This window comes from Ursus americanus, chromosome 14 (genome assembly GCF_024610735.1).
Source record: "Ursus americanus isolate L20-20 chromosome 14, mUrsAme1.1.p, whole genome shotgun sequence".
Classification (NCBI taxonomy): Eukaryota; Metazoa; Chordata; class Mammalia; order Carnivora; family Ursidae; genus Ursus; species Ursus americanus.
The window spans coordinates 53,844,191-53,866,266 of NC_142140.1; the positions used below are offsets into that span (position 1 = coordinate 53,844,191).

Below are 22,076 nucleotides of genomic sequence, written 5' to 3' on the forward strand. Positions count from 1 at the left end.
TTATGACCTAATACCCTCCCTGTCCCCCCAAAATTCTTAAAATAGTGTTTGATCTCTTAAGGCAAGTTGTAGAGCAATGTGCGTACGTAATCCATTTTTAAAGAAATTAAGACAGCAAGCATGCACAAAAAATTTAAAGCCCTAAATATGGACACGTCGTTCTTTAGGGTTGTGTGAGGCTGTGTGAAGGGGGAGACAGGATTGCATAAAATGAAGCATGAGAGACTATGGACTCTGAGAAACAAACTGAGAACTTCAGAGGGGAGGGGGGGAGGGGGGAATCTGATAGGCTGGTGATGGGTATAAGGAGGACACGTATTGCATGGTACACTGGGTGTTAAATGCAACTAATGAATCATTGAACTTTACATCAAAAACCAGGGATGTACTGTATGGTGACTAACATAATATAAAAAATATTATTAAAAAAAAGTTTCTCGTGCAACCTGCTGCTAGTGCGGTCTAGGGATACACGTAAAGCCCCGCCTCTAGCCCCGCCCCGGGAGCTGAATTCCTCCCACCGCCCCGCCCGTCAGCCTATTCCAGCCACACTCCTGCCCCTGGAATTGGTCTCCGCCCACCATACTTCCCCTTGGCCACGACCCCGCCCACTTCCACGCCCCAGATCTTGTCTCCGCCAATTTGCCCGCCCGCTGTCTCGCTGTTCCCGCCCACAGCCCCACCCACAGACCTCGTCTCCGCCCGGATGCCTGGCACCGCCCACAGCCCCGCCCCTAGGACTGGTCTCCGTCCCTGGTGCTGACCCAGCCCGAGGCCGTGGGGCCCTCACTAATTGAAGCAGAAATCCTCCCCCGAGGCAGGGGTACTTGGCGATCGACCCCGCCCGACCCAACCCAGAGACCCTAAACGTCCCTCTCCACGGCGGCTCGACAGAGACCGGAACTGGGGCGCGAGGCGGCCAGCCCGAGACCGGAAGCGGAAGCGTGGGGCGGTGCCGTGGAAGAAACCTCGGGTGGCTTGCTGCGTGGGGTGTGCGATCTTCTCCGCGCGGGACCGGTTTCACGTGGTATGTTGGGCCTCGGGGCGAGGGCCGGACTCGGTGCGCGGCGGGCAGTCCGGGGCTTCCGGTAGGCGCCCAGGGAGGGACAGGGGCGGCGGACATTCCCGTCTCGGGCTCTGGCGTCCCCGCGTCCCTCCGTCCCCCAACCGGAGCCCCGTTTCCTCCCCTGGACTGTTTCCTCAGGTCCGTCCCAAGCTGCTGTTTCAACTCCGGACGCCGCCGCCCCCCAACTCTGAGGGGTGATTTTGCCCCCCCCCCAGACTTTGAGCAATGCCTGGAGGCATTGTTTTGGTTGTACAAATGGGGGTGTGGGTAGGCGCAACTAGCATCTAGCGGGTAGAGGCCAGAGATGCGGCTCAGCAACGGCCCCCCACAGCGATGCATTATCAATAGTGTGGGGTCGGGAAATCCTGCTGCAGGGCCCCAAAACCTCTGAAGTCCTGAGTCAGCCGTGGAAATTGTTTCAAAGTCAGCTGAGTCACTTATCCGCCCCCGAAGTGACAAGCCGTTTTCAAAGTGTCTGGAGTCAGCGGGCGCCTGGGTGGCTCAGTGGGTTAAGCATCCGACTCTTAGTTTCTGCTGAGGTCATGATCTCAGGGTCCTGGGATCCAGCCACCCTCAGGCTCCTTGCTCAGCATGGAGTCTACCTGAGATTCTTTCTGTCCCCTTCTCCTCCTCCTCCCCCAGCCCCCTCTCGCGCGCTCTCTCTCTCTCTCTCTCTCTCAAATAAATAAATAAATAAATAGATAGATATTTTTTTAAAAATTTTAAAAAAATAAAGTGTATGTAGTCGCCATAAAATCTTTATCCAGCCAGATGAGTTGAGCAAGTCAAATTCACACACAGCATGACACTGCTTTCTCCCACTTGGGGTGCAGATGGCTGGATGGGAATCAGGTAAATCCAGTCACCACCAACATTTACACTGTAATTAAATGGAAAAGAACACAAGAAAGACGGATGGGTGGTCTACTTATCCAAGAACTATTACTGTCTATAAAAAGGCCTCAAAAACAATCTTTGTGCCTTTTTTTTTTTCCCAGACAAGAAAAGCATCTCTTGAGCTCAAGTTTGCGTTAAAACCAGCCTCAGCGTCCACCAGCCTCACTGATCCGTGGATTTGTGTGACCAGGTGAGGACCGTGAGGAACTTGTAACAGGTTCCAGCAGCCTCCACTGTGCAGAGGAGCTGTTAATCAGCTTTCCTGTGCTCAGGCTATAAACACAAAGAGCCGCTAAGAGTGAGGGTATCTTAAGAAAAATTATTTGTATGTTTGATGGATTATGTTCAAAGGAAAGATACTAAGGTGAGTGTCATTATATGTGTGGAAATAGGCAATAAATACAGTTATGTGCAAACAAGTACACATTAAACAAATACGTAAATCACTAAATGTGTGTAACGGTAGAGAAATACAGATTTTCTTGTATTCCATAATACTAAAAATTTCAGGATTTTATATATAAGCATAACTATGTGAAGTTTTTACATGTATATGTAGTATTACAAGTCATCCCAGTAAAGATTAGCAGGACTCCTCAGCAGCATTCCTCAGGCCCATTCAATTTGACTTCTAAAGCCCTATAAATCCTCTTCAGAGATTCACAATAAAGGGACATCTGGGGGAAAAAATGCTTTGAACTTCTTTCTTTTAGTAACAGAAATTTAAAATTGAATTGACCAGCAACCAGATGCATTTTGAAGAAGCGGATTTTTTTTCTTAATGAGATTTAAAATTATTTAGAGGAATATCCAACAACTTGTATGTGGAAAGTAGGACACTTGTTTCCACAGAGATTGTCCTCTCTACCTTGTCTTCTGGCAGGAATTAACTTTATTTCTTAAAACTTTTCTGAAATAATGATCTGGTGACTCACATTAGAGAGGATCCTGTTAAGTCGGTTTCTATTTAATTGTTGGGTTTTACGAATTACACGTATGTGTGCCTGTGTGTCCCTTTTTCATTCTCACTTTAATGTTTTGGAGGGGAATGTTTATTTGTCATGCAATAGCTGTTCTTTGAGTGCACAGTTTATGGTGACCTACCCTCCTTGTTTATTTGAGACTGAGAGGTTGGTTTACCAGGACCCGGGACATTTAGTGTTCAAACCAGGATGGCTCATCGTCTCTGAGCCAGGCCCTGGGCCAAACAGACCTTGTTCTGCCTCCATGGAACTTAAATTCTAATAGGGAATTGCGATTTTATTTTTTTTTTAAGATTTTATTTATTTATTTGAGAGAGAGAGAACACAAGCAGGGTGAGGGGCAGAGGGAGAAGCAGACTCCCCACTGAGCAGGGACACACACCCCCCCCCCCCCCCGATGCGGGACTCGATCCTGGGACTCCAGGATCATGACCTGAGCCGAAGACAGACGGTTAACCAACTAAGCCACCCAGGCGCCCGGGAATTATGATTTTAAACAACTAATGACAGGAGTGATGTGGGAGCTTGGCACAGAGAACTCAGTTGAGGGAACAGGGAAGCCTTTTTGAGAAGGGCTGATATTTACCTTAAGAGCTGAGGTTGGGGTCAGATTTAGTAGCTGTAGAGTTGCTGGAGCAAGGGTGTGGGAGTATTTTCAAGAGAGCATTTCAGGCCAAGGGAGCTGCATGAAGACAATCCCTGAAGCAGGAGAGAGCTGTGTGTGCTCCATGAGCTGGGAAGACAGGAATGGCTGAGCTGAGACAGCAGAGTGGGGAGCACAGGGCAGGGCAGGCCAGTCCAGGTCAGATCTTAGATTGGACTCTGTTCCAGAACCAGCGGAGAGACAGGGTGGCGATGTGAGTGCTCAGGGAATATGATTCACATTTGGTCTATACGTGTGGATTAAAATGGACTTCAGGATTCAGAAGGAAGACTTCAGAGGCAAGACTGGGGATGACAGGAGGAAGTTTAGGGATAAGATGATGGTTTCCAAGCCCAGATGGTGGTTGTGGAATGAAAAAGAAGTGGGAAGAGGAGACCCGGGAGTTTAGGACTGAGAAAATATAACGATGCTTTCATTCGTACTTGTATTTGTCAGATGGTACCAGGCCATTCCTCTGCCCCCAGCTCCTGGCCATGTGAACCTGCAGGCCTCCCCCTCACCCAGGCCCTCACTTTCATCCTGCTTTGCCACTCACAGGCCCCCTCCTCTGCATCCTGGAAGAAGTCAGGCCTGAGTATGTCCATGGCTGCCCTGTCTCCTGTGGGAGCCACGGGTCTCCTGTAGCTATTTCAATGAAACAAATGAGAAATACAATCAAAATTTCATTTTTTTTTTCAGTCCTCCTGGCCACATTTCAAGTGCTCAGTAGCCTCATGTGGCTTGTGGCAGCCAGTAGGACAGAGCAGAGTTAGAGGACATCTCTGTCATCCCTGAAAGTTCTGCTGGGCAGCACTGGTCTAGAGTGGCCCATCCTCTCTGCCCTTCGTCCAGCACTGACGTACACCCGGGTGCAGGAGTCACTGACTCGCTAAACTGAGCACAGACCCCTCTGCCTGCCTATGAGATTTCACCTGCCAGAGACCTCGATGGGGTCTTCGCGGCCTGAAAGTGCCCCCAGGCACCTTCTCAGCCTGCTTTTCCTCTGGGGGCTCCAGGAGCGGCTGGATCCCAGCCCTGTCACTGCTCAGCTCAGTGACTGGGCTCTTCCTAACTGCAAATTGGGTCCCTGGTGGGGGGAGAAAGGAGACATCCCCCACCTGCAGAAGGGAAGGAGGCTCCACAGCGGTTGTCTGGGTCTGTGGGACTCACTCCAGGCCTCGGAAGGTTGGATGTGAGAGGCGGTATTCCTTTTCTGTGGTTGCTGTGACAAATTGCCAGAGACTCGGTGGCTTAAAGCAACACAGACTTCTTCTCCGGCCATTCTGGAAGGCAGAAATCCTCAGTGGTCGGCAGGGCTGCATTCCTTCCAGGGGTTCTAGGGAAGACCCCTTTTCCGTGTCTTTTCCATCTCATAGAGGCCACCAGCCTGCCTTGGCTTGTGGTTCCTGCCTCCATCTTCAGAGCCGGTGGGTAGCATCTTCATCTCTCTCTCACTCCTGCTTCCATCACCACAGCTCCTTCTCTGACCTGACCTCCTTACCTCCCTCTTGTAAGGACTCTTGTGAGGACTCTTGTGATGACATTGGGCTCACCCAGATAATCCTGGATACTCTTCCCGTCTCAGGAGCCTTGCCTTAATCACAGCTACACAATCCCTTGTGTATGGAACCTCACACATGCACAGATTCCGAGGAGTAGAATCTGGACCCCTTTGGGGCAGGGGCGTTAATCTGTCTCCACACAGGCCCTGGAGGCAAAGATGCTCTGAACTCTTTCTGTCCGCCTGGCCAAACTCTTAGCGTCCCACATTCCCCTCTCTGCTCACACTCACACCCTTTATTGCTTTTATCTCTTGGTGCCGGGAGGGCACACATAGACACCTCAAGGAGCTGGTTCAGTGGAGTTACATTTGATTCCCAGCTCCAGGGAAAGGAGGCACGCATTCCCTTTTTATAAAAGAAGCATCCCATAGACACTGCTTTGAACCTTCATTTTGTTTTCATTTAAATTTATTGGCGATAAGAATCTCTATCAGTACCTAGAGATCGTCTGTTTTTTTGGCTGCGAGTTTCTTCATTCTGTGGCTATGCCGTAACTTTATTGAGCTGATTCCCTACTGATGATCAACTGTGTTGTTTCCAGTGCTTCGGTATTCCAAATAAGGCCGAGGCGACTCATCGCGCCCTTGTCCTTTACTATTTGTGTGTGCTCAAGGTAGGTCCCTAGAAGCGTGATTGGCAGGGAGGGCGTAAATGTTGCTGCATTTTACTTGAAGTTGGCAATTTTCCTTCCATAGAAATGAATTATGCCCAGCAGTGCATGAGCGTGCCTTTCCAGACAGGCTTGCCAAGACGAGATGTGGTCCACCGGGTCCTTGTTGATCCGACAGATTAAAAAAAATGGAGTCAGTGTGGCTGCAGTGTGCATCTCTGTTATGATGAATAAGGATGAGGTTTGGGAGGCTGCGTTCAGAGAGACATTTCTGAGCTGTTGTTCTAGATGGTAGAACAGGGTCAGGTGATGACCTGGGGTGGTGCCGATGGAAGGTTCGGCCAACGTGGATGGGGACAAACTCGTAACACAGTGAGGGTCATCCTCACACCCTCTGACATCATCCAAGGGCAGTAGGACTAGACGTTGAAAGTCCAGTGGGAGGCAGGTGCCAGCGTGTCCAGTTGGTAAAGGGTCGTGGCTGGGAATGTGTATGTGACAACCGCTTGGATGGGAAGAATGTGCCCTGAGACACAGGGCACAGGGGTGAAGCTGAGGATGTAAATGGGGGTGGCGCTGGGGCACCTGGGTGGCGTAGTCGTTAAGCATCTGCCTTCGGATCAGGGCGTGATCCCAGCGTTCTGGGATCGAGCCCCACATCGGGCTTCTCCGTTAGGAGCCTGCTTCTTCCTCTCCCACTCCCTCTGCTTGTGTTCCCTCTCTCGCTGGCTGTCTCTGTCAAATAAATAAACAAAATCTTTAAAAAAATAAATAAATAAATGGGGCGGGCGCAGCCATGTGCTGGTCGTCCCAGTTAGGACAGAAAAGGACAAGTTTTGTCCTCACATGCCCTGTGTTCATCACCTCCTAAGCAAAGTAAAGACCCAGGATTGGAGACCCCACTTGCATTTTGAAGGAGGACACGGTGGGCTAAGACAGGGAGAGGGAGAGAGGCTGTGAAACTTACTGTTTTCCTGTTTCTTCCAGAGCCTGGCCTGCGTGCACTGTGGGGACGAGAGGAGGAGCATCCGGGTTCTCTGTCTGAGTCACAGGATGGCGGCCATGGTTCTGTCCCCCACTTGCGGTAAGCTGGAGGGCCCTCAGGGTCCAAGCGTTAAAGTCCCCTGCACCACAGAGCAGGAAAGGAAGGGCTGAGCGCTGAGGTGGGAGAAGAGCCCTGGGCGCCCGGGGGTCACTGGGACCCCATGTGGTTTTTGGGATTTGGGGTGTTGGTGGTTTAAGTGTCTGTGGAGGTGTCATCTGTATGGTGAATATGGGAGAGCCTTTGAATTACACCTCCAATTCTTTCTGTGAGCTTGATAAAATAACAGTGCTGCCCCTTGAATTTCAATTTCCTCATCTGTGAAATGGAAATTATAATCTTTTCCTCCAGTGCAGTAAGGGCTTGGCCTTGGTGAGACAGGGCTCTGGTCTGGTGTCCTGTGAAAGCTGCGTGTGTGTGTGTGTGTGTGTGCGTGTGTGTACGCGCATGTGTGTGTGTGTGTTGGGGTGTGGTCAATTACAGGTAGGCGGGGAAGCCTCCAGACTGGCGAGTGCTAGAATATAGAGCAGTCCTGGACTCCTCTGACTCGTTTCTTCTCCTGCAGCTCGACCTTCCCTGTACTCAGCCTCTCCACAAAAAGGCTGCCCAGAGGAGGAAGGGTTGGTTCATGGCTTCCTGACAAGCTGGTTACCGGTGAGTCAGATACTCCTTTTTCCAAATCATGATTCCTTTGATCAGCAATTGGATTCATTATCTTTCAGTGCCCTGGAGCTCCACAGCCAAACCAGGTCTCAGAGCGCAGGGTCTCCGGGCACCTGATAGGGGGTGAGGGGCTGCCCAGCCAGCGTCAGTGTTTGTCAGCATTTTCTACATGGCAGAGCTTCCTCCAGGGTCCCTGGCTACGTCATGTTCCACTGAGAGTTTAAGGGGAAGCTAAGCTCAAGTGTCCTAGACTCAAGTAATTGATGGCTGTGGGGAAGTCACTCATTCGTTTACCAAGTATTTCTCTGACATCTGCCATGTCCCGGGCCTGTGCTTAACCCTGAGACTGAGGGAAATAAGACTGCAGGATTTCACAGTCTCACTGGAATAAGGGACTCGCCTACGTGTTAGAGGTACATTCAACCTTGGGAGTGGGCGTCAGTAGACAGGAGAGGAGCACTGCAGGCTGAGCCCAGAAGCCGTGGAGAGCAGAGCTCAGAACCCTGCCTGTACATCTTGTGCTTGGAGTTCCCTGTTTCTACTCCTGTCATCCTCCTGTCAACTTGGTGGGGGTGGTCCTTGGCTAAGCCACGATGCTTGTGACGGCTCAGGACTTGGTGACCTTCGAGGATGTGGCCGTGGAGTTCACGCAGGAGGAGTGGGCACTGCTGGACCCTTCTCAGAGAACACTGTACAGAGACGTGATGCGGGAGAACTGCAGGAACCTGGCCTCGCTGGGTAAGCCCGACCTCAGCCCTGCATGTGTGGAACGACTCAGGTGACATGACTGCCGACTTCCTTTTGTCCTTTTTTTTTTTTTTGAAATTGACATGACATTCACATACCGTAAAATTCACCATTGTAACTATTTTAAAGCCTACAGTTCAGCAGCTTTTGATACATTCATTGTCCTGCAGCCATAACACTGTCCAAATGGGGAACATTTTCATCACCTCTCAGCCTCTCCCCCAGAGTGCTCAGTAGCCGTACCCCCTGCCGGCAACCACTAATTTGCCTTCTGTTTCTATGGCTGTGCCTTTTGAGAACGTTTCATATCATTGGAATTCTAAAAGATGGGCTCTCTCTTGTCTGGCTTCTTTCGGGCAGCATAATGGTTAAAGGCCCAGCTATGGTGTGACATGTGCCGGTTCGTTATTCCTCGTCGTGATTGAATAACATGCCATTTTACGGATATACCACATTTTTAAAATTCATTCACGGGTTGATAAGCATTTGGGGGGTTTCCAGTGACTGGAAACAAGCAGTGCTGCCGTGCATATTGTGACAACGTTTCCACTTTTGTTGGGTATGTGTCTAGGAGTGGAACGCTAAATCACATGTTACCATGTTTAGCTTTTCGAGGAGCTGCCAAACCATTTTCCACAGCAGCTGCACCAAGGTGTGAGGGGTCCAGTTTCTCCACATCTTCCCCAACTTTGGTTTTTCTGGTTGTAGCCGTCCTCATGGTTACGAAGTGGGATAGCATCGTCACGTCGTCGTTTTGAGTTGCATTTCCCTCGTGACGAATGACCTTGAGCACTTTTTCACATGCTAGTTGGCTGTCGATCTTCTGTGGAGAAGTGTCTACTCAAGTCCTTGGCCCAGTTTGAAATTTGCTTGTTTATCTTTTATTCTTGGAGTATAAAAATTGGTTGTGTATTGTGAATACTGGTCCCTTGATTTGGAAATAATTTCTCCCATTTTGTGGTGTATTTTCATTTTCTTGATAGTGTCCTTTGACACACAAGAGGTTTTTACTTTTTTTAAGTTTATTAAGTTTTTATTTAAATTCCAGTTACTTTACATCAGAAACCAGGGATGTACTGTATGGTGACTAACATGATATAATAAAAAAACATTAAAATAAAAAAAATAAAAAAGAGGAAAGAGAGATGCTTCTAAACTCAAATTTGAAAATATTTTTGGCATCTTAACATATAACAGGTACATTAAAGTTATTGAAATGAAAGAAAAAAGTTAATTAATGAAGTCTTATAACGAAATAAAGGGAACTTAAAGTGAAAAAAAAAATTCCAGTTAGCTAACATACAGTGTTACATGAGTTTCGGGAGTACAATGCAGTGATTCAGCACCTCCGTACATCACCCAGTGCTCATCCCAAGTGCACTCCTTAACCCCCATCACCTATTTAACCCAACCCTCCATCCACCTCCCCTCTGGTAACCATCAGTTTGTTCTCCATAGTTACGAGTCTGTTTCTTGGTTTGCGTGTCTCTTCCTGCCCCCCTCCCCCGCCCCGGTTTGCTCATTTGTTTTGTTTCTTAAATTCCACGTATGAGTGAAATCATGTTTTTCCAAAGAAGACATCTGGATGGCCAACAGACACATGAAAAGATGCTCACCATTTCTTATCATCAGGGAAATACAAAAAACTACAATAAGTATCACCTCACACCTGTCAGAATGGCTAAAATCAACACAAGAATTAATAGGTGTTGGTGAGGATGCGGAGAAACGGGAACCCTCTTGCTCCGTTGGTGGGAATGCAAACTGGTACAGCCATTCTGGAACACAGAATGGAGTTTCCACAAAAAGTTGAAAATAGAACTACCTATGGCTAGGCAATTGGACTCCTCTAAGTATTTATCCAAAGGATACAAAAAAACTTATTCGGAGGGGCACGTGTACCCCAATGTTTATAGCAGCACTATCAACAGTAGCCAAATTATGGAAAGAACCCAATGTCCATCACCTGATGAATGGATAAAGAAGATGTGGTGTATATATACACAGTGGAATTTTACTCAGCCATAAAAGAATGACTCTCGCCATTTGCAATGAGTGGATGGAGCTAGAGAGTTTTGTGCTAAACAAAATAAATCAGAGAACGTTTTAATTTTGATCAAGTCTTATCTATTTTTTCTTTTTTTGCTTGTCCTTTGGTATCATACCTAAGAAATTATTGCCAGATCCACCAAGGCTTTGAACATTTACCCCTATGTTTTCTTCCAAGAATGTTTTTTAGTTTCTCTGCAGTTAAGTCTTCGGTCCTTTTTCAGTTGATTTTCTATATGTCTGGGAGAAAGTACCAGTTTCATTCTTTTGCATGTGTTTACCCAGTTGCCCAGCATTCGTGTAGACTATTCTTTCCCCCATTGAATTGTTTTTACTCCCTTGTCAAAAATTGACCACAGACGTATGAATTTACATTCCCTCTGTCCTATGCCGTTGATCTCTGTGTCTCTCCTTGTGCCAGTACCGCCATGTGTCCGTTACTCTGGCTTTGACGTAAGTTTTGATGCCAGGAAGTGTGAGTATTCCTATTTTGTTCTTTTTCAAGACTCTTTGGTCTATTTGGGATCCTTTGCAAATCCATATGAATTTTAGGCTCGGTTTTTTTTCAGTTGTGCAAATAATTCCATTTGTTGGAATTTCGGTACTGCTGGCGCTGAATCTGTAGATAGCTTTGGGTAGTATGGTCACCTGAGCAATATTAAGTTTTCCAGTACACCTCTTTCTGTTACTGATTTTTTTATTTGCTTCTATTATAGTCAGAGAAAATACTTTGTATGAGTTCACTGTTTTTAAATTTGTTCAGACTTGTTTTCTGGCCTAACATACGGTCTGTCTGTTCTGGAGAATGTTCCATATGCACTTGAGATGAAGGCGTATTCTGTTGTGGAGGAGAGTATTTTATATATGTCTGTTAGGTCTAGGTAGTTTGTAGGATTGTTAAGTCCTCTTTTTCCTTGTTAACCTAACTAGTCGTTCGACCCGTCATTCAAAGTGGGGAGTTGAAGTCTGCAACTATTGTAGAACTCCCTATTTCTGTCTCCCTTCAATTTTGTCAGTTTGAAATGTAATATTGTAGAATTCTGTTGTTATTGGTCTGTAATTGTTACATCTTCTGGATGAATTGACCTTTTTATCATTAAATAATATCTTTGTGTCTTATAACAGTTTTTGTCTTAAAGTCTATTTGGTCTGAAATTAACATAGCTACATTCTCTTTTGGCTGCTCTTTGCATGGAGTATATTTTTCCATCTGTTGACTTTCAGTCTCTTAGTGTGTTTAGATGTCAATTGAGTCTCTTACAAGTTCTTATCTATTCTGCCAAAATCTGCCTTTTAATTGGACGGATTAGTCCATTTATACTTAAGGTAATTATTGGTAAAGACCCACGTAGGCCATTTTGTTATTTTTTACGTGTCTTATACCACTTTTGTTCCTCAGTTCTTTCATTGTTATTTTTGTGTTAGATGTTTTCTAGGGGACCATTTTGATTCGCTCTCATTTCTTTTTGTTTTTTAGTTATTTTTTTTTTAATGGTTGCCCTGGGGACTACAATTAACATTTTAAATTATAGCAATCTATTTTGATTTAATACCAACTTTGTTTCAATAGCATACACAATTTTTGCTTTTGATTAGGTGCACACACACACCTTTTATTGCTTTGTCACAAATTACGTCTTTATACCTTGTGTGCCCATTAACATAGATTCATGATTATTGGTTTAGGCATTTCCTCTTAGAAGTCATATAAGAAAAAGAGGAAAATTTCAAACCAAAAATGTCATTATTATTGGCCTCTGTATTTGCATTTATTGAGTTCTTTATTTCTTTGTGTGGATTTGAGTTAATATCCATTATCCTTTCATTGCAGCCTGAAAGTCTCCCATTAGCATTTCTTGTAGGATAGATGTGCTAGTGGCCTCTGTGTCTCTCAGTTTAGCCCACTTGAGGTTTCTTAAGCTTCTTGGTTGTGTACATTTGTGTCTTTCTTCAGTTTTTTGGAAGTTTTCGGCCATTCTTTCTTCAAATATTCTTCCTACCTCATTCTCTTCTCCACTTAAGGAACTCCCATGATGTGTGTGTTGGTATGTTTGGTGGTATCCCACAGGTCTTTAGGGCTGTGTTCATATTTTTTTCATTCTTTTTTTCTTTCTCTTCTTCCTACGAGGTAATATAAATTGTCCTGTCTTCATGCTTATTGATTCTTTCTTCTGCCTGTTCACATCTGCTGTTGGACACCTCTTCTGACTTTTTCATTTCAGTTTTTGTACTTTTCAACTCCAAAATTTCTATGTAGTTTCTTTTTGTAGTTTCTCTTTCTTTAACATGTGTTCTATTTCATGAGAATTCATTCTTATGGTTTCCTCTATTATTTATATAGAGTTTTCTTTTGGTCTTTGAGCATACTTCAGAATAGTTGATTTAAATTCTTTGACTAGCAAGTCTGATGTTTGGGCTTCCTCAGGAAGGAAATTTTTTCCTGTAATGGGCCACGCATTTATTTCTTTGCCTGCCTCAAAATTTTGTTGTTGAAAAATGGCCATTTGGAACATTATTGTATGGCAATTCTGGAATCAGATTTTTCCCTATCACCAAAATTTGTTGCCACTTGTATGTATGTTTAATGATAACCCTGAACTGATTTTGTAATATCTGTATTTGTCATGTGTGGTCCATGAAATGTTAACTTCATGCTTAGCTAGTAGTTTGTCAGAGATTTTCTTGAAGGCCTGGAACAAAAAGTAAAAAATCTGTGGTCTCTGCAGATGTGTTCCATGTGTGTATAGGGACATACCTTCAAAGTCAGCAAGCAGTTTACAACTCCGCCATAATCTTCACTTTCTTCTTGTGTAGAGCCTGAAGGTCAGCCAAAGCCGAGGATGTAGTGCTGTTTCTGAGCATGTGTCCAATCCTGGCTTTCTAGATTCAAAGAAATAGGAGGGAAATTTTTTTAAATTCCCCAAAACACCTTTTCCCACACTTTTCCTCCCAAGTTTCTTGGTTAGTCTTTTGTTTTCCTGTACTATTTCATAGGCCTCAGGCAATGGTGGCTAATATATTTGCCTTTAAATATGTTCAGCACTTGTCCACTGAGTACCCAGCTCAGCCCTTGGAGAGTTTGAGATTAGATAAATAAAGGCAAGCCCTTTGAGCCAAACCTTCAGAAAGATCCAAACACACAACCACAGAACTTTGAGAATAAGGTCCATCCTGCTCTCTCTAACACTAGGAATGTGAGCTGTCATCTTCAAGGTCACAGCCAAGCAGGGAATAGAGGGTGAGACAAGGGTCAGTTAAAATGTCAGCTGGTTGTTGTCCTTGATTAAACATTTTCCAAGTTGCTGTAAACTTTTGATAGGTTCTAAATTTCTGAAAAAGTTGATTCTGATGGTTTTCCCCACTTTATTAACTGTTTTTTAGAGTTATGGACTTTTGGTTCAGTATCCCTCAGTTTTCAGTATTGTCACTTCTCACCAGTGTTTCTGAAGCACTTCTGTGTCCCTGGGTCTATGCTGGGTTTAGGAATTCAGTGATGAATGAGACAGATGTGGTCCCCACCCTCATGGAGCTTTCTGTCTGATGCCTTCCCTATCAACTGAATAGATGTTCCTTACCCTGACTTTATATTCTCCATGGATAAAAGCTTTAGAGTTTCTGAAGTGTGTATGTAAACTCGAACATGAACTTTGGGACTGTTTATGTCCTGTCACCTGGATATTGAGTGTGCTTGAATTCTTGTTTCTTGGCAGTTACTATATTCATTACAATTTATGTGTAGTTTTCCACTGCTGCTAAAGTCATACTTGATCATCTTCAGAATTGTTGGCTCCAGTTTCATGGGGTTGCTTGTCACCTGTACAGTCACCCAACATCATGTATCTTTTCTCCATGAATAGGGTATCATGTGGATAAACCCAATCTGATCTCCCAATTGGAGCAAGAAGACAAGGTGACAACAGAGGAGCAAGGAATTCTCCCAGGCACCTGTCCAGGTGAGCAGCAGGCAGACAGGTGGATATGAGTCTTTTTGAGGAATAGCTCTGGCCAGTGATTTGGCACGGGAGTATTACATTTAGGAAACGACAAACAGGGAAGTTTGTACAGTGTCCTTTTCTCTGACAAATATGGTCAAGAACGTTTGGTATGAGCTTCCTTGTGTACGTTCTTTCTTTCCTTTTTACCTTTCTGTTCAACACCTCATACGTACCTTGGAGTCAGAGAAAGGAAAAAAGATGTATCTCTTTTCCTTTATTTTTTTTTAATTGAAGTGTAGTCACATACAATGTTATATTAGTTTCAGGTGTAAGATACAGTGATTTGACAAGTTTATAAATTATACTGTGTTTACCACAAGTGTAGCTACCATCTGTCACCATATAATGCTATTCTAGTTCTCCTTTTTAAATAAATCTCATATGAGCACTTTGTCCAATTCCTTCCTACTTTACATTCCTGATAATCCCTTCTGTAAATCTCTGATCAGTCTTAATCCTTCTAGAATCATTTTTTAAATGCTTACAGTTTTCATACTCCTATCCCTTTCATGGCAAACCTTCTCAAAAATGCTGATCCCTCAGAGTCTGCATTTACTCACGTGTGCACTTTACTGTTTCTTTTCTCCATCAACTTAAATTTCTTTTCTTTTTTTTTTTTTTTTTTTTTCAGATTTGGAGACTGTACTTAAAGCCAAATGGTTAACTCCTAAGAAGCATGATTTTAGAAAAGAACATTCCAACGGTATAAAAGCGGTAAGACTAATAACATGGCTGATTTCTGGTTTTCACAGTAGGAGAATAGGTTAGAAAAGTCTCAAAGTGAACAGAGTTATTAAAGGAAAGTCATTTACACAACAGGAAATTGTGTCCCTGGAGAGATACTGTGAAAAGTTGTGAATTTGGAAAAAACTATAAGTTAGCTCCATACTTGTTTCTTCACTGGGACTTTCCACAAGTAAATATTTCCTTAAATGTGACATACAATATTAGCTCTTGAAATACAAAGTGGTCTATCAGAGTTTATCAGAAGATGCTCTGTGAATATGATAAGGACTTGTGGCAAAGCGTCCATCTTTTTTAACTTCTAAGAGCTCAGAGTGAGCAGAAGCCATATGCAAGCACTGAAAATATCCAAAACATCAATTGTAACAATATAACAGAATTCCTGGGAAAGAGAGTTCAGATGCATAAAATTCATTGGATATTGAAATTACTTTAAATTATAGTTACCATTCATGTCTTAATCAACAGGAAAGAAATCATCTTGGAGTGAAACTCAACGAATGTAATCAGTGCTTTAAAGTCTTCAGCACAAAATCTAACCTCACGCAGCACCAGAGAACTCATACTGGAGAAAAACCCTATGACTGTAATCAGTGTGGCAAATCCTTCAGCAGTAGATCTTACCTGACTATTCATAAGAGAATACATAATGGGGAGAAGCCCTATGAATGCAATGACTGCGGGAAAGCCTTCAATGATCCCTCATCCCTTAGACTGCACGTGAGAATTCACACTGGAGAAAAACCCTATGAATGTAATCAGTGTTTTCATGTTTTTCGCACTAGTTGTAACCTCAAAAGCCACAAGAGAATTCATACGAGAGAGAATCACCATGAATGTAATCAGTGTGGCAAGGCCTTCAGCACGAGATCCTCCCTCACTGGGCACAATAGTATTCATACGGGGGAGAAACCTTATGAGTGCCATGACTGTGGGAAGGCCTTTAGGAAGAGCTCATATCTGACCCAGCATATGAGAACTCATACTGGAGAAAAACCCTACGAGTGTAATCAGTGTGGAAAATCCTTCAGCAGTAGCTTTTCTCTTACTGTGCACAAGAGAATTCATACTGGGGAGAAACCCTATGAGTGCAGTAACTGTGGGAAAGCATTTAATAATCTCTCAGCTGTTAAGAAACATGTGAGAACTCACACTGGGGAAAAACCCTACGAATGTAATCATTGTGGAAAATCTTTCACCACTAACTCTTACCTGTCTGTGCACAAGAGAATACATAATAGGTGGATATGAATACAGTAACCAGGAAGGCATTCATCGATCTCTGAATTCTCAGACAACTGATGGTAACTCACTAGATGTATGGGTTATCTGTTGCTGCATAACAAATTTCCCTCCAAAACATAGTGTCTTTAGATAACACCCATTAACTATCTCACAGTTTCTGTAGGTCAGGAATTTGGGAATGGCTTAGCTGTGTAGTTCTGGCTGAGGGTCTGTCACGAGGTGAGGTCAAGATGTCAGCTGGAGCAACTCTCATCTGAGTCTTTACTGCTGAAGAATCTTCTTCCGTCATGGCTCACTCACACGTCTGGCAGGTTCATGCCAGTGGTTGGCAGGGAACCTTCGTTACCTCACCTCCACAGGGCTGGGTGTCTTTATGATGTAGCAGCAGGCTCCTCCCAGAGCACCTGGTCTATGGGAGAGCTGACGCAGAAGCCACGTTGTCTTTTTCGACCTAGCCTCAGAAGGACATACTGTCTCTTCTTCCAGACTGTATTGCTCACACAATGTGGGAAGAAACTACACAGGGTATGTATATTAGGAGACAGATCGTAAGGAACCATCCGAGAAGCTTGCCATGAAATCAGTGAAGAAAAGCCTTTAGCAGACTCTCATTCTTTCAATCTATTCCCTATGAAGTAGCCTTCGATAACTCGTGTTAATTCACTCTGGAGAGAATTAATGCGTGCGATCTTTGCGGGAAGCTTTCAACTCGGACTCACCCTAAGGTGCACAAAAGATTACTTATGGGGAGAAACCTGAGGAATGCAGTAGCTGTAGGAGAGCCCTCATGAGTCGTGTGACAGTTCATACTAAGGAGAAGACCTTATGCATAGCATCAGAGTGCAAAAGCCTTCAGGGACACCCATCCCTGAGAGCACCTGTGAGAAATCACTACAGAGGAGTATTTGTAGAATGTGGAAAACCCTTCAGCACAAGTGTTCGCGTTACTGAGCAAAAGACGAGGAGATATTCTGAACACAATTACTGTGGGAAGGCCTTGAATGTTCTCTCAGTTTCTAAGAAGCATGAGGATTTATCCCGGAGAGAAGGTCCTGTGGAATGTCATCAGTCCTGGACAGTCATTTTCCCACATTCCTTAGGAAACTGAGAATTCACTGCAGACACTTGTGAATATAAAGACCAAGGGAATGCCTTGAATAATACCTCCTACATTAGGAAAAATACGAAGTTTGGTTGCAAAACTTGTGAGTGTATTAATTTTGAAAAATCTTTCAGCGATTCTTTGTTGATTTGTGAGAACTTACATTGGAGGCAAACCCTAGACAAGTAATCAGTATCTGGATGCCTCAGCTCTTTACTGAGTGGCCCCAAAATAAACTGGGAACAGAAAGAATATTGAGTGTGGGATTACCTTTATCAGTGTCTCATCCTAAGATCGGGCCACGAGTTCGTTAGTTTTCAGTCTTTTTGTTTTAGTATAAGCACATGTCTATAGCCGTACCCTAAAATAAACCTTAAGTTATGTTATAGTTTTGTATGTAATATGTTGGCTATAATTTACTCTTCAAAAATATCAGTACGTAGCATATTCAAAAAGGCATTTCTGAATATCTCCTGAGTGAATTCGTTTATCGTAGTGGAAATTAGACTATATTTACTATATACTTTTTCTAGTTTAATGGCATTTCTGTCAGGTAAGTGGAGTTTATGATGCTGATTCTTTTTTCTCTTTCTACCCCGGAACGGCATTTTGTTTAGCTGCTTTCCCAACGTCCATTCTCCCCTACTTACTTACTTTAAAAATATTTTTGTCGTTGTTCAAGTTGTCAATGAGCAGGAGTGAAAATACTCGATCTATAAGGCTTCTTTGAAGCCCAGAGGGGTGTCGGCTTACTCTGCTGACCATGAGAAGTAGGTAGAAGTCACTGGGGAGAACATCATCTGGCTTGTTTGCCTCACCTCTATCCTGTTTGTCTTACCCGTTCTTTCTCTTGAAAGTGGACTCAAGGCCAGGGGTTGGAAGAGCTGTATTTTGATCGTGACGACAAAAACCACAGCGTGGCAAAAAATCACAATGATACGGGCTTCCCCAAAACCTCTGATTGGCGGTATCTGCTCTGGACTCCTTGTTCCCAGGCCTGTCCTTATATGATTAAAAGTAACCTCTAACTGGTTGAAGCCAAAGTCATTTTTTGGGTTTGTTTTTGAGGGGGTGTTCTGCTCTTATCTAACTGGGTGCGGTATCTACCTAGTAAACCTCTTAGTTGGTCACATTTTATAAGTGTTTCATGTTTCTTTGAAAATAATGTATATTCTCCAAGTTTTAGATGTAGAGTATGTGCCCATTAACTCAAGCTAATTGTGTTTTCAGGTATTATGTACATTCGGATTTTTGTCCTCAGATTTATTTAGTGATAGATACGTATTAAAGTCTTCTGCTATGGATATGGATGAACACTTTTTTGTCATTTCCGTCGTGTTTTTCTTTATATATTTTGATGTATAACGTTCAGGATTAGGTTTTTTGCTTGTGAATTGTTCCTTTTTATGTAGGGGTCATTTTTTGATAGTGAATTATTTCAATACATTAATAAATGACTACACATTTGCATAGCCCTTCCTGTAGATGAGACACTCTTCTGAATGTCTTATGGCTATTAACTTCTTGAGTACTCAGTATAAGCTTAAGGAAGAATGTACTATTATTATCCCCATTTTACAGAGGAGAAAACTAACATGGCATACCTGTAACTTGCCCGCGCTTCCTGGTAAATGGTAGAGCCCAGATTTGAACCCACACAGTCTGTGCTCCTAACCTCTAGTCTATCTGTTGAGTACAGTCTGTATACCAGGCACTGTTGAAGACACTGGTGTTTATAGCCGTGAATGAGACTCAAGTTTTGCTGTTGAAGCTCTTACACTTTAGTGGGGGAGAGACAGATTATAGAAAAATCAAAACGTGCTGTTGTAAGTGTTGAGCGGAAAAGCAAAGCATTATAAAATAGTTACAGGGGATTGGGATCTTGCCGTGGTATATGAAGCAGGAAGGGAACATCTCTTAGTTAAGGGACACTTGCGCAGAGCCCTTAATGAGTTGAGACAGTGAGTCATGAATTTGTGTGGCAAGAGCAGTCTTTGCCTGCAAAGCCCCACAGCATAGCAGCCAATGAGACTGGAGTAGAACAAGTTGGGAATTTAGTGAAGGTGTGGTGGAAGAGGTGGTCAGAGACGTGGTGGGTCCTGATCTTGCTGGGTTTTATGGGTCACATGAGGACTTTTTCTTATACTCGGAAGGAGTGGGCACGTCAGTCCGAGTCCCAGCAGGAAACAACTGCCAAGAGGAGGACAATTCGAGTAGAATTTTCATAAAGTCAGAATAGCGGCCAGGATGTAGGAAAACCACAAGAAGTCGTTGGTACCTAGTAGCTGGTAAGGGCAGGGCTCTATTAACATCCCTAAGCCCGAAAGGGCAAGAGAAGGGAACAATTCCTGAAATCCAGAGACAAGAGAGGAGAGAACTGCATTCCAGGAGCTGGGAGGTCAGGGGTAGCATCCAGCCCCACATTTTGCAAGAAATAGCCAGAGCTAGACTTCACCTTCTTTCATCCTTCTGATTTCATACCCAGGCTCCCCACCAACCAAATCCAATCAGAGGCTATAAGGCAAGGAAGCCCACTGATGTAGTTCAGATTGGTTAAAGTTACTAGGTTCAGCAAGGAAGAGAAAGTGGGGCCATTGGGGCAAATGGAAGCTATCCAGAACTATTCACCCCTTTTGCTTCTCAGAATCTCCGCTTGTCAGTCACCCGGGTAGAAGGTTCATATCCCTGAATTCTGTCAGCTACTATACTCTCTTGGGTGTTGTCAAAGCACTGATCCTCCCACCGGCAGTCTAGAACACTTGCCTTCACAAGTGTTCATATAAGATGGGCTGTGGGCTCTTGGGAGGAAAGCACAAAAAATAACCTAAAAGTCCTAGTTTCCAGAGAGGGAACACTTTTGTCAGCAAAGTAAGGGTCCCACCGAGCTTTATGATTGCTCTGAGACCACAGGAGGAAAGAAGTCACCCTGGCTTCTGGCATGGGGAATCCTGTGCCGGGGGATGCGGTGCTTCCATTGTGCAGTGAGGGCGGAGAAGACATTTGGCAGTCAAGCAATCCTTTGGGATGTTTCTTTCCCCAATTTTGTTGATAGATAAATGTAGCAGCCGTATCCTGAGAAGGGCATGTTGACCAGGTGTTCAGACTCCTCAGGGGTGAGGATCTGAATCACCCCTCCAAGTAAAACACCTAGTCCAGCAGAGGGTAGTCAAGGGTGAAGGGAATCTAGGACGGGATAGTAGAAGTGTGATGATTACATATTAGTTGCAGGGTGCCTAGGTGGCTCAGTCAGCTCAGATCATGATCTCAGGGCCGTGAGATCGAGCCCTGTGTCAGGTTCTGCACTCAGCATGGAGTCTGCCTGTCTCTCTCCTTCCCCCTCTGCCTCTCCCCTGCTCTTGCTCGCTCTCTTCCTCTTTCTTTCTCTCTCAAATAAGATCTTTTCTTAAAAAATATCAGTTGCGGGGCGCCTGGGTGGCTCAGTCGTCAAGCATCTGCCTTCAGCTCAGGTCATGATCCCAGAGTCCTGGGATCGAGCCCCACATCGGGCTCCCTGCTCGGCGGGAAGCCTGCTTCTCCCTCTCCCACACACCCCGCTTGTGTTCCCTCTCTCCTTGTCTCTCTCTCTGTGTCAAATGCATAAAATCTTTAAAATATATATATATCAGTTACAACACCATGCAAAGCTGCTGTTGAGAGCGGTCTATAATTTGTTCTAGCAGTCTTCCTCTTGAACGTTTCTGCAAGCAAGAGGACCAACCAGAATCCTGTGTGCATTTACTTTTAAGAAGCAAGTGCGTCTAAGTGGCATTAAGTGTTGGACCATGATAGAGACAGTGGTGTATTTCTCAGATTCTTTCAGGACTAAGTCACTCATTCCCCCAGCTGCTGCAAGCGTTCTAATGGCTCGTCCTGCCATTCTCTCAGGAATTCTCGGGCCAAAGGAGAGTGCCACACCTAAGGTTATGTCCACCCTCAAGGGGGAGCCCAGTTCCAATAACTAGTTGATATGAGGAGTACAAAGGCCCAATTCCTTTGCCTCAATTTGTGACGCCCCTGAAGGGCCACCCCGGCTCTAGAACTTCCCATGGGATCAACTGTTATCCCCATTTTTAACTTACCAGAATTCAGTCTCTCCTTCTGCCGATCCTGGTTCTCTCCTTTAGAGATATTACCTCAAGCAAGTGACAAACTTTTTTGTCCTAAAGTTGTATTTCTTCATCTGTAAAATAGAAACAATGGAATGCCTCCTTTGTAGATTTGTATTAAGGTTTCAGTTAGCTGACCTATGTAAAGCATTTATGAGACTTCTGGTATATAGGAAACATTTTATTTTTTATTATAAATTCATTAAAAATTATTGTAGGAATATACTGAGCAAGGTAAGCCACACAAAGAGTAAATATATGAATCTATTTGTATGAATTTTAAGAACAGCAAAAAAAAAAGCTGTGATAGGAAAAGAAATCAGAATAGTGGTTGCATCTAAACTCAGGTTGTGGGGGCGAGGGGTCAAGGAGCAGGGATTGACCGAGGCGTGACATGAAGGAACTTTATGGGATGAAGAGAATGTTCTGTATCTCAACCGAAGTATAGGTTACATAAGTATGCATTTGTGACAATGCATTAAACGATACACTCAAGATACGTACATTGCACTGCATGTAACTTACACCTCGGTTTGATTTATTTTGCTAAGTGAAAGCAGCCAGATATGAAAAACCAGTTCTTGTATGATTCCATTGTATGGCATTTCAGAAAAGGCAAAAC

General features: G+C 44.2%; 1 protein-coding gene across 1 annotated transcript; it reads left to right on the plus strand.

Moving 5' to 3' along the window:
• The first annotated feature begins 740 nt into the window (after positions 1-740).
• LOC123777586 (uncharacterized) lies at positions 741-17,736 on the plus strand. The gene is made up of 8 exons (XM_045774347.2): positions 741-1,027; positions 2,065-2,153; positions 6,749-6,845; positions 7,369-7,457; positions 8,078-8,204; positions 14,120-14,215; positions 14,889-14,971; positions 15,470-17,736. The coding sequence occupies exons 3-8, from the start codon at positions 6,815-6,817 to the stop codon at positions 16,250-16,252; spliced, it is 1,209 nt and encodes a 402-aa protein (XP_045630303.1). The 5' UTR covers positions 741-1,027; positions 2,065-2,153; positions 6,749-6,814; the 3' UTR covers positions 16,253-17,736.
• The last annotated feature ends 4,340 nt before the right edge of the window (positions 17,737-22,076 follow it).